Genomic DNA, 13,412 nt, shown 5'->3' with positions numbered 1-13,412 from the left:
TCTTTCCGGCGGTGGTCACCCTTCTGAACTCTAGCTCTGCATCCCGGTGACAACCAACCAACTAAGCCCCCCGCTTCACCCTCACCCCATGCCTCCTTGCCTGTGCCTGTTGATGACCACCACGACCATGGCAACCTTGACAGGGACAACAAGGAGGCGGACATACCCCCCCCCCCCATATATATCCCCCACTACATGTATTTTCCTGTCTATGCACCACCTGTCTATACTTTGTATATCACATTGCACTTTTCTGCTTTTTTTGCACTTCTGGTTAGACGCAAATTGCATGTTGTTGTCTTTGCACTTGTACTCTGCACAATGATAATAAAGTTGAATTTAATCTAATCTAATCTAAACAGTTTTCAGGAAACTAGATTCAAGCATCATTGTCAGGAAACAGGGTATTTCTGCAGAATATCTAGTTGAGCAACATTTTTTGTTTGAGACCATGACTTGAGCCATGAGCATTGCCTTAATTCTAACTAAATGTATCAGTCTTTAGAAAAAAAGTTTCTATAATAAATTAAAATAGAAATAACATATGATACTGTTGCACATATGGCTCTAGAGGTTTACTGTATAGGAAGATATCAGTAGGCAATCTATGTCACACAAAACCACAGGATATTCAGTGACTCCACCCCCAGTTAAAGATATCTGATAAAAAGAACAAGTTCATTTGGTAGGTGAGCAGATGCTTGTTGATGCGTTTCTCACAAGGTAAGCCTGTACATGTTGGTCATATAATGATCTGTTAATGATCTATTATCTATTGAAAACCAAAGTATTCAGGTTAAATGCAAGCAGCTCAAATTACTTACTAGTGATATATTGACATATATTTGTCTCATCATCAACTGACACATCTCCACATTGCTTGTTATTCTTGCTGTATATATCTGTAGTATATCTTATACCAAAATGTAGTTTATTGTCAAAGTGAAATGGTTGCTGGCATAAGTCAATGGTGTTAGTTTGAGCACATTATTGAATTTATGTGTTGAATGGAAGTCAATGGGAGCCATAAATCTCAGAATAGCGGTGACCATTACATTACATTTGGCTGACGCATTTTTATCCAAAGCGACTAACAACATGGTAAACAGTTTAAGTTTTAAAGCAATTCTCTCAACAATTTTAGGACAAACGGTAGAGTACAGTAAGAATAAGTGCATCAGTGATTGCTGTTTTTAAACAGTTGAGTGTCAGTTCAAGAGGTAAGTGCTAGGATCAGCAAGACTTGTTGTAAGTAGTGCTATGAGAGGAGATGTTCTCTAAAGAGCTGGGTCTTCAGGAGTTTTTTGAAAATGGAGAGGGATGTCCCTGCCCTTGTAGAAACTGGCAGCGTGTTCCACCAACGAGGAACAACAGATGAGAAAAGTTTGGATTTGCATGAGCCTACCGGTGGTAGAGCTAGACATTGTTCGTCTGAGGAGCGCAACGGTCTGGAGGTAGCGTATGTCTGTATGAGGGCATTCAAGTAGGTGGGAGCAGAACCGGAGACTACTTTGTAGGCAAGCGTTAGAGCCTTGAATTTGATGCGGGCCACCATAGGTAGCCAGTGTAGCTGGATGAGCAGCGGGGTAACATGTGCCGTGTGCCCTTTTGGGTTGGTTGTAGACCAGACGCGCCGCCGCATTCCAAAAAAATATTTCATTGACCAAAGAATATTTCTCCTGATAGCTTAATATTAATTTCTATACAAACCAAGACGGCGGATTCCTAAAGAAACGCAATCACCCACACCATAAGTGTATCTAAATTATTTATGTACCAAAAATTACATTTTACCATGACTCGAAGAGCTGTAAACAGTGTTGTAAGGCTGCGTAAATCCGCTTGGAGCTCCAGTGGAATTTTGATTTGCGACGAGAATTCTCGGTCTAACCGTTGATGTGCCGTGTGAAAGGGCGGAAAAAGGCACCCACCAGCCCAGCACTAAACTTTGAGTGTGGTATACAAAATTGGATATTTCAGGCAGTTGTATACCACACTCAAACCAGATTTTGTTCAAATCTACACACATGGCTACTGAAAAATGTAAGGTTCATTTATCAAATGTTATTTTGAAGTATTAAAACGGAGTGTCTATTCGTACCCCTGGTACGAATAGCCTTGGCCACACAACTGGGCTATTCACACCCTGTTACATAAAAACAAAAACGTGTTGATCGCGTGCCCAAAAAACATGGCCGACATTCGTTTTTTCGTCAGCAGAAAGTGAAGAATTCTGAACGGTTTCAGCACTAATATCTGTTCAAATTAAAGTTGAGATGGAAAAGTTGTGTTTTATTTTCATAATCTTTGTTCAGTGAACACATACAACCGTCAGTTTGTTAGCTAACAGAAATTTCATGAATATGACGTTCAGGCCTATAAACTATAAGTTTACCTGCAAACTTTAACTTCTTGTTGAAGCAGATAGTGCAGAGGTCACAGGTAAGGGCTGGCACGCCGGAGACCGCGGTTCGATTCCCGTGTGATGCGTTTTGGCGGAGTGAGTGTGCATGTGTACCAACGTCTCTGGAGAGAAGGCGCGCAATTTGAACAAGAAATCGGTTCTCAAACGGAATTTTTGATTGCAACAATTAGCTAGTTCATGCACCAGGGTGTAAATAGCATGCAGTACTATAAACACCTGGGTACGAATAGCATCCACTTCTAACTGTACATTGATGCAAACAGCATACCTTATTCAGAGTGTCTATTACACAGCTGAGCTATTCACACTCTGTTATGTAACAGCAAAAAAAACATGTTGCTTGTTTTAAAAAATATATATATATTATTACATTGTGTGATCAATATGCCAGATTAAATGCACAGGGGTGCAAATAGCATACACTGATATTTGTACCAGACAAGGTACTAATAGAACACTTTGCTGTGTGCACCGGGGTGCGAATAGCATACACTGATATTTGTACCAGACGAGGTACTAATAGAACACATTGCTGTGTGCACCGGGGTACGAATAGCATACATTGATATTTGTACCAGACAGGGTACTAATAGGACACATTGCTGTGTGCACCGGGGGTACGAATAGCATACATTGATATTTGTACCAGACGTAATAGGACACATTGCTGTGTGCACCGGGGTACCAATAGAATTCACTTCTTATTGCACCAGGGTACGAATAGCATACACTGCTAATTGTACCAGGGGTGAAAATAGCCTTACCCTATTAAAAAACATCGTTGTTTTAGAATTTTCAAACAATGGGGCGGTAATTGGTGCAGCTTTTACGATACATGTGTGGCATTGCAGGGAATTTGCCATTGACTACACCACCCCAGGTATTAGAGGAGACATCCCTTAGAACCAGTAGGTCATACAGATTCCTTGACTGAAAGGCAGACCTGGTTGTCCATTACCAAAATATATTTATTTTTGTTAAATAACAGATACAATGACATCATGTACATGGACACACAGGACACTAGACATTAGGCTGTGACTTGGCAGGTAACTCTGCTAACAGGTGCTGCCCCCCAAAAGAGGGCAATCAAAAGTGCTCCACACCAACACGACCAAAAGGGATGGGTTAACAGTAGTACTACACTAAGCATAGCACAGCACACAAGGAGGAGAGTAGCAATCACTAAAGGGTAATCCCCCAAATGGACAGCCCAACACAAACACACAAATATAACAAATACAAGGACACAAACCAAAGTACTGTACACACAAACACCCAACAAGCCATTGGCAAACAAAAGACAAAACCTGAACTGATACACAAACACATACATTCAGACACAAAGGAATGCCAGCAAGTCAAACGGGAAGAAACTGGAGCCACCGGAACCAGTTTCACCAGTAGCCACTGGGATGTTGCCAAGACTGTAGAGGGCATAGACCAGCACATGTGGGCAGACACAGACAGACAGACAGGTTCTGTGTTACACTAATTCGCGGATGGGATAAATGCAGAGACCAAATTCCTATCAACCTGATTTACATATCAAGGGCAAGGAGAACAAGCTAATTGCCATTGCTGTGCTTGGTGCTAAGCAGTCCATCCTGCTACACATGCAACAGTATTCCCATCTCTTTCAGAGTAGTCCAGCTGGTATAATCAGGTTAAGGGCAAGCAAGCATCACCTTAAGTAAAATATCCTTTCTAACATTTTGTTGTATTAATTCCACAGTATAAAACAGGATCTAAGCTAAAACATGCCTGATCATAATTCTCAATATGTTTTCAGAGCCACCATGTCAGGAGATTTAAGTGCGGCAGAGCCTGAAACTGAGATTCTTGAGATCTATGGCGATGGAGGTGCTGAAGGGTTTAGTGATGATAAAGAAACTCAAAAATTTGTGAACGAATTCAAAAAGTCTTCATCAGTAAAAAAGATTAAAGAAAACTTTGAGACTCTGGATCATGTGACTCTCAACATAGGTGTAACTGGAAATTCAGGAGCAGGAAAATCCTCCTTTGTGAACGCCATACGGGGTCTGAGTAACGATGATGAAAGAGCAGCTGAAACAGGAGTGACAGAGACAACGCAGACGCCGGCACCATTCACACATCCCACAATGCCAAATGTCACCATTTGGGATCTGCCAGGTATCGGCACTCCGAAATTCAAAGCAAAGACGTATCTGACTGATGTCCATTTTGAACGCTACGACTTCTTCATCATCCTCACTTCAGAGAGATTCAAAGAGAATGACATTAGCCTGGCCAAAGCAATCAAGAAGAAGAAACTACTGTTTTATTTCATTCGTTCAAAGATCGACAATGACATCAATGCAGAAGAAAAAAGAAGAGACTTCAACAAGGAAAGGATGTTATCTAAGATCAGAGAGGACTGTGAGAAGAACTTGAAAGGTGTTGGAAACCCAAAGGTTTTTCTGATATCCTCCTTTAATATCAACGATTATGATTTCAACAAGTTGATTGACACCCTGGAGAAAGAACTCCCAGAAACAAAGCAACATGCCCTTGTCCTTTCTCTACCAGTCTACTCCTTAGAGGTATTGCAGAGGAAGAAGAGGCATCTACAGAAGATGATCTGGCTCACCGCCTTTGGCTCAGGTGCAATAGCTGTGGTTCCTGTCCCAGGTCTTACAGTGGCATGTGATTATGGAATCATCTTGTCATTTCTAGAAAGTGTTTTCAGATCTTTTGGGCTCGAGGATAGCTCTTTGCAGAGGCTTGCAACAAGAGTGCAACTGAACGTGATGGACTTAAAAGCTGAAATTAAATCAAGGTTTAAAGATGGAGTCACACATGGCACGATGAAGTCTTTGCTCGCAACGCCTTCAATGGCCTCCATCATCACTCTCAAGGGGCTCATGAGCGGTGCAGTCCCACTCGGACAGCTACCAGCTGGAGCCATATCTGTGCCTATCATGCACTATCTGCTCAACAAAGGTCTCAAGGAAATGGAAAAGGATGCCAGGTCTGTGCTGGGAAAAGCACAACTGCTCTAAGTGGAGATTCCATAATTGAAGTTGAGAAGCATCTGAACACAAATCTAGGGGGATACCATGGGTATATGTAATTGAGGCTACAATGTACAAAAAAAAAATCCCTTTAAGCAAAGGTCACTGGACGAATTTGTGACTGGAATAGTTTTGACATTCTCTCTGAAGTGAATGTGTGATCATAAACACTCAAATACTGTATTTGCATCAGTTTCTTCTGGGACACTAAGGATATACTAGATACACTAAGGATGAATAATAATGCACACATGGCAGGATCAATCATACATAGTAAATATTGTGTATTTGTGTTAGAATCATTATATGCATTTTGTTACGTCCAAAGACATATTTTTGTTTGTTTATTACCTTAATTGTTACACTTTACATCCATGGATGTATTGTCCATTTGATTTGTCTGACCAACTTTTATGTTTATGGTTTATAGTCTTAAATCTTTCTGAGAGGCTTTATAGGGAGGCTGGGTGCCATTTTCATTTAACCTTATTTTCTTCTATATTTGGTTAGTTAGGGAGTGAGGTTAGGTTATGTTGTTAATTTTATCTTTTGTTTTGAGGTAAGTTAATTCGCGGTTAATTTGCAGTTATTGTCAAATGTTTATAACAATACACAACAAAGTGGCATTAAGTGGTTCACAGAGTGTTGATGAGTGTACATATTGTTATTGTGGATAATACAGTGTGATTTTTAAATGCTAACAGTTGTAATTGGTGAATAAACTCTTTTGAGAGGTGGATAAACTCTAATAAAAGGGTGGAGAAACTATTTCTGATATTTCAGTGATGGGTAAACTGCGCTTAGTCTGCTTGCGTTTAGCGGACTCCACCAGCCTACATCCCTGTTCAAGACCCAAGGCTGCATCTAGCCTACTTATTGCTAAGGATATAGGCTACACTGCAGCTAGAAGTTAGGGAAGCACCAAAGGAGAGGAGGAGGGCATTAGGCTATTGACTAAATTGAATTGAGACATACTACTACGTGCTAACGTTAACGTTACTCCCATCAAGCTGCAATGATTTGCCGTGAATGAATGCCGCCCAAATCAAGTCATCTTGTAGTGGTGCGTCAAGTGCAACGTAGCTTGACTACAACTTGAGAACTTGAGAATCTCTGCATAGCGGTATAAAATATGACCGCCGCTCAGTCCTGTACATCCTCTCTGAGAAAATAAATCATCTCCATCTCCTACTCCATCCCCTACTCTTGCAACTTTTGTGTATGCTTGTATGTGCGAGCCTGTGCGTGCGTGTGAGTGTGTGTGTGTGCCTTTGTGTGTGTGTGTGCATGCGTGTGTGTCTGCGTGTGGATGTGTGTGTGTGTGTGCATGTGTGTGTGTGTATGACAATTTGTCTCCATCTCCTATAGAGTCTGACCAATATGGGATTTTGAAGCCGATTTCAATATTTGAGTTTATCAAAAACTGATAACTGATATTGGCCGATAGTCATTTTTACACAATGTAAAAAATTTCTCCCATAACGAGGTTCTAATCAAGGTGGGGCATTATGTATTTGAATAGGCCTAACTATCAAGTTTCCTAATGAAAGGCTTTTCATATACAGTAATTCATTTTTTTAAGAAATAAAAGAGTGTATATAATAGAAAGAATAGTAATAATAAAAGAGGTCTTTGTTCTGTGATAACCACATTGCCACAAACTACATTGAGAGCAGTTTATGACTCCCAATGTGCTGATATTTCACAATATGGTGTGATCTTTACCCAGTACCGTTTACATAGCAAGTTTGTGAGAGGCCCTGCACTATTGTCTATGTTCAGGCTTGCAGCAGTATGAAGCAGACATATCATGGGACCCTATACAGCAACATTATGAAGTTTATTTACCTTAAATAAAGGGTTTCAAATTATTGAGCCCCATAAAAGGACATGTATAGTATATATACTTTTTTGATCCCATGAGGGAAATTTGGTCTCTGCATTTAACCCAACCGGTGAATTAGTGAAACACAAACAGCACACAGTGAAGTGAGGTGAAGCACACACTAATCCCGGCGCAGTGAGCTGCCTGCTTCAACGGCGGCGCTCGGGGAGCAGTGAGGGGTTAGGAGCCTTGCTCAAGGGCACTTCAGCCGCAGCCCACTGGTCGGGGCTCGAACCAGCAACCCTCCGGTTACAAGTCCAGAGTGCTAACCAGCGGGCCATGGCTGCCCTGTGCAAATACATCTACATTCTGGTGTGCACCAGAAGGTTTCTGGTGGGAACGAGAAACTATCTGGTGTGCAACAGGAACCAACAAAAATAATACTATTTCCTCTTAGGGGCATTAGAATTTCTGGGGAGCACAGTGACGGTCTGGAGAGCATGCAAACGTTTCTGGTGCACACCAGAATTTGAAAAGAAAAAAAAATTTGCACATGTCCCTTTTGGACACATTTTATATAACAGAGAGAGAGAGTAATCTCTGTCATTGCCACTGACTGCCTGTAATAACTGGTATTGCACTAGGTAACTTTGGTGTCCAGTGCAGGAATCTGACCCTTTATGGAAAGCCAAATATCCAAATATCACTTTCAAAGACTGCACCCAAAAATATCCCACTCTATTTCAAATTCAATCTAAAACTCAAAACTCTACCGCCTTCCATTCATCAGGGCCTCTGTCCAGTTAGGTCAGCTAGGCCTTCTGCTGCCTGATGGACCACAGACTCCCCTACAGTATTGTATACCGTGAGATTGTGTACTGTGTAAGATTTAAATAAAAATTAAAATAAAAGTTAAATAAAAATGGAATAATAAAAGTGTCCTGTTCAATGCTAGCCCAGCCTGGAGGATTCCCTTGTGTATACCGTGTCCCACTGTCGAGCCTCCTTTTAATTATCTCTTCTAATCACACTTCCATCCAGGAAGCTTAATCGAGGCGATTTCACGCCCCCGCCATAAAATTCAAAGACGGTGCGTGGGAAGGGGCTGACGTTAGTATCTCACCTGTAGATAGCTGAGGTCTCTGCTGTGCACACTGCTGCTTATCAGTGCTGCTGGTTTGGTGACGTTATTTATATTGTGACTGGGGGCCGTGCATCGTTAATAGTGGTGGAGTCCTAATGCACAGGCCGTGTAATTAAATTAGACGTCATTACAGCGCTGATGAGGCAACACGCTTCGCCTCCTCCTCCCCCACATGGGTGTCAGAGCGGGTGGTTGCACAGAGGAGTATACACACACACACACACACACACACACGCATACACACACACACGTAGAGAGGGGGGTAAACACACACACACATCAACAGTCAGACACATACACACACACAAGGGACACAGAGAGTGAGTGACGAGTGAAACATATCTCTCTCTCTCTCTCTCTCTCTTATACCACAATTTATGGGGAAGACTTGCTGACTGAACTTTGTCTTCCCTTAAGATATCTGGAGAACATTTAATCCTCTCATTTATGGAATCAATATCTACCGTGTCCATAGCCCCCAGGGGCTTTGATGGGTCTAAAGTGCAGTAACATAGCTTGACCAGCAGGGGGAGTAGCATGTTACCGTATACAGTAAGCAGTGTTGTGTTGTTCACTCCTCCCTGTTACTCAAGCAACCACAATCAGAGGGCTCAGCTGTACAGGAATGACAATAGGTCAGCATCCCATATATTTTCAGATTATTTCATTAGGCGCTTAAGCTGTTTTAAATTAATCTCAGGACTCAATGTTCAATATTGCAGCAATTACATTCTGTAGCCTACTTGGAGCTATTTTAATTGGATTGTTTATTGTGTTAATTTGTTTCATTTTCTTTTCTTAGTTTTAACGTCCCTATTGAGACAGCTCTCAAACACTATAAAATTAAAGTCTATGCATAGAAGTTCCACTGTTAGTGCTAGCAGTATTAGGAAAAGAAGAAAAAGGATTTCGTAGAGTGATATAAGTGACAACTGTAGCCATTCAGTCACAGTAGATGCCAAAGAAAGAGAGAGGGGGGCAGATTTGGACTTGGCATTCATCTGATTGTTAAGAACTCTTTGCAAAGCTCTGTATGATTCTGATTGACAAAGCGGTCCACTCACTGCTCCAGGGAAACTAGGAAGCATAACAGCAATGTGCACTTTCCACAAATTGGTCCATCACAGAGTGGAATCTCAATGCACTGACAAATGCTGGGGAAAGATGCATTATCCTGATAAGGGGAGCATCACAGGAAAGGAGTGGAGAACAGGTTGGAGGACTGACATTTTACTACTACTTGTAGTAGTAGTAAATAATAATTATAATACATCACATTTATTTAGATCCTTTCAAGGTAGCCCAGGATGCTTTACGGATAAGATGTATTACATAATGTAGGCTATACATTGTTTTGGGTTTGATGATCGCAATTCTTATGTAATGAGAAGGTAGAAGAGAGAGAAAGAGAGAGAAGGTAGGAGAGAGAGAGAAAGAGAGAGAGAGAGAGAGAGATACAGACAGCCCTTAATATCCACAGTGAAAAATCAAGGAGGCATTCACCCACACACTAAACATGGCCCTGTCCTCAGGGCTTCAATGTTCTCTCATGTCCAAACGTCGCTCCGATCTCACTGACCACTTCTACGATACGCTACTCTGCGGCCACAGCCACCGCTGACTGACCCGACCCCCACCCCCATATTTATGGAGATCCTCCTCTGATTCCTATAGTGGCTACACTCTCTCCTCCAGGCAAGGAGGAGGGGAGCCCAACAGGCCTTCGCCTGTGCAGTCGACTGGGACCACTCCGCCGTGTTTGGGCTAATTTGTCCTGATGGATGGCTGTCTGGAGGAATTAGGCTGTGACAGCTCTCGCAGACGTGGGAGTGTGAGAGGTGAACTGTAGAGGTGCAAGGGTGGAGGGCGGAGGGGAGGGAGAGTTTTTGTCTTGAGAGTTGTGATGACCGAAGGCGAGAGCTTCTGCTCGCTGGGTTCCAGGGGATGTAAATGAGTGGCAGATGAAGCTGTCACGGGTGTTTCAGTGATGCGTTTGACAAGGCTGTGTGTATTTGACGTTGATGTGTGCGGTTTTCCTGTTCTAAATGAGGCCTTGTGGTAGGTCTGTAAACACGTGAAGGTGGTCATCCATTTGAGAGGCAAAGCAACAAAGAGAGGTGCATCAGCTATTGTAAAGACAGTTTTACTTTTGGATGTATGATGTATAAAACAAAGTTACAGATTGCTGAAGAATTAGATTTTAAGATTTAGGCTAATGCGAGATTACATATTCACACAGTATTATGTGAGAGCTTCATTTGCAGTGTAAATTATGCTCTTTGTTTTATTTAAATCTTTTTAACACGCTATGAGAATTGTGACCAAATTAAAAAAAAGATCTTAGACTATTACTGTTCTCAACTTAAAATACAGTAAATTATAAAACTGATTTTTGTGAAGAACTCAACATAACCTTTGAGGAAAGGCACTGCTATTAAATTAGTTGTAGATTTATATCAAAAATATATTTAGGTTAAAGGACCAGTATGAGTATGTAAGAAATAATGGAAAATAAATGGAAACCATTCCAAAAATGATCACCATATGTTGTCAGAGAGTAAGGAAACACAAAGAATTGAAGTAATGGCTTATTTGACAACATTACTATAACCTGTAAAACCCCGTAAAAACCCATGAAAAAAAATGAGTTACGGGGCGGAATCTCTTGGAATTTTCGTTTAAGTTTTGAACGATTAATTCTAGAATAGCGTATTAATAATGGGCTGGCGTGTCCTCCAATTTGTGTTGCCAAATTAGCAAAGGCCAACTGTCAACTTGCTGTCAGTTGTAGTCATGAATGCCTACGAGAGGCAGGCAAATTTCCAAAATTAAAACAAGAAACAAATTAAGTGGACATCGAGGAGCTTCCTGATATGGCGACGTCTTCGTCAAACGAAGAATATCAAGTCTGACGCAGAGCTGGCCATATTTCTCCACGACAGGTAGCCTAGGCTAAACTTCATCTGCATCGCTAACTTCAGCTAAATATGTTACATTGGTTAGAGAGGTATTTTTTGTTTTCACTGTTTCTGTAATGTGTAGCTGGGTCATGGTTGGAGAAACGTTAAAGCAGCTGCAGGTCAACAAACGTTAGCTAAGTCTTAATTACATCTGGCAACGCAGAAGAGGCTCGCGTCTGGTAGTCTTGAGAACGTTCACCAGTGTTTTGATTTTGGCCAACAGAACGTTCGGTAACAATCCTACAAATCGCTCCTTTAAATCATTGATATAACCATACAATCTACACTCACATGTTTAGCCGTATACTATGGTGTCTTTGCCTGTCTATAGAGTACCTCACACGGCTGCCACCTACAGACTGCTGTTCTCATTCTCTTGCCCCATTGGGCCCAGTGTTTCTCCTTATACACCCACGCTGGAGCCTCTCTCTCTCTCTCTCTCTCTTTCTCTCTCTCTCTCTCTGTCTCTCTCTCTCTCGCACGTGTGCGCTCTGAAGAGCCCCAACTGGGTCTCCCAGGGCCAGGGATGACGAGACCTCCGTCGACCGAATTAGTCGGCACCGCAGTCTGAGTCACACCGCTGACGCCGCCGCAGCAAGTTGGTCTGATCCATGGCTTGGGCCCACGCCACACCGTACCACACCGCAACACGTCACACCTTCTTTCAACGCTCCCTATCAATTCTCCTCTTCTCCCTATCAATTCTACTCTGCATTGTTCTTAGGCAATCTTCTCCCTTTTCACCGGTGAGATTAAAGCTCTCCTCTGAGACAATAGTCCCAATAGGTCCCTGTGGAGGGTTCTCTCCGTATTGAATCTCCCTTCAGCATGATAATGATGGTCTGTAGGCGTGTACGGTATGTGTGTGTGTGTGTTGTGTGTGCATCACTCTAACCGTGCCCAGATAGGTTGTTCCTCTAAACAGGAGTTTTTATCATTGCAGGGCTCCAGGCATTCATAGTGGTAAGTTTTCCCTGCTGAACAATACAAGTTATGATATGTGTACCAGTGAACACACATGCTAACTGTTTTTATTTCCTCAGCATCTTCCTCCTCCTCCTCCTGTTCCTCCTCTCCTCCTCCTCCTCCCCTCCTGCTCCTCCTCTCCTCCTCTTCATTGTTTCATTTCTCTCATTCTCCCTCCCCTTCCCCCCACCACCACCCTTTCTCCGGTGTGGGGTAAGATCTCGGTGAGGCTGTGAATCAGCAGGTAGTATCTGGAGTGCACTCAGAGTGGCAGGGAGCCAAGCAGCAGAGCCGTCTATTCACACCAGCCACCTGATACATTTCTCAGCCCCCGTCTCCTCTCCCTCTCCTCTTCTATCCATCTCTATGTCCACTCATCCCTGCCCTTGTCCTTTCATCTTCACCCCATCCATACTTCCGCACAGTAAGTGCAAACACACACACACACAAACACACACACACTTATGCTGTCACAAGACACATACGCATACATATGCTCACACCATGCTCACACACACACACACAAACACACACACATGCCCCCTCCCAATTGCTTGCACAGCAGAGTTCTCTGACCTTTCCCCAAGCGTATGTTGGCTGTCAGGCATGTGGTTGGGGGGTGTCCGTGCCACAAAATTGGGTCAATTCACTTCTTAAGGAGCCTCCGCCTTTTCCAATTACACCCCATTAATGTTTCATCTGAATTGACCTCTTTAAAAATGGAGGAGGGCAATATATTGATCTCGCCGTCCGGCCAACAATAGTCTCCCTCTGTGGTTTGGGCAAATGGAGAATTGGGGATTTTGTTGTTGTTGTTGTTGTTGTTCAGGCTCCCACTGGAGCTCTTGGAGGCGAGAGAAATGGTGACGTCGATGGTGATGTCAAAGCCATCTGAGTTGGTTAAAACCACATAACTTTCAGTGTCCCGCCGGCGGGACGGTTACCCCCCTCCCCCACCTCCCCCCAACATTCTAAATCAAGTGTATGCACCATATTGCTATGTAGCATAGTAATGTTATACACCATTTCAAAGCTCTGACTCTTGGGAATCCAAAAA

At 42.6% G+C, this 13,412-nt stretch overlaps 1 protein-coding gene across 1 annotated transcript; it reads left to right on the top strand.

The window, feature by feature from the left end:
• Nucleotides 1-679: 679 nt before the first annotated feature.
• Nucleotides 680-6,228, top strand: LOC143109850 (interferon-inducible GTPase 5-like). The gene is made up of 2 exons (XM_076272645.1): nt 680-723; nt 4,218-6,228. Exons 1-2 carry the CDS (start codon nt 698-700, stop codon nt 5,446-5,448), a joined length of 1,257 nt encoding a protein of 418 aa, XP_076128760.1. The 5' UTR covers nt 680-697; the 3' UTR covers nt 5,449-6,228.
• Nucleotides 6,229-13,412: the final 7,184 nt, after the last annotated feature.

The sequence above is a fragment of the Alosa pseudoharengus genome, unplaced genomic scaffold, assembly GCF_046254945.1.
Source record: "Alosa pseudoharengus isolate Yale_2024_CS ecotype anadromous, Long Island Sound unplaced genomic scaffold, YU_APseudo_1.1 YU_APseudo_1.1_scf_7, whole genome shotgun sequence".
NCBI classification, from domain to species: Eukaryota; Metazoa; Chordata; class Actinopteri; order Clupeiformes; family Clupeidae; genus Alosa; species Alosa pseudoharengus.
The sequence above is the reverse complement of the archived record's forward strand: the minus strand, read 5'-3'. Positions and strand labels throughout refer to the sequence as shown.

Coding starts and splice junctions, on each gene's coding strand:
- LOC143109850 (XM_076272645.1), top strand. CDS start 698: ATGCTTGTTGATGCGTTTCTCACAAG. Junction 724..4,217: donor GTTGATGCGTTTCTCACAAG/GTAAGCCTGTAC, acceptor ATATGTTTTCAG/AGCCACCATGTCAGGAGATT.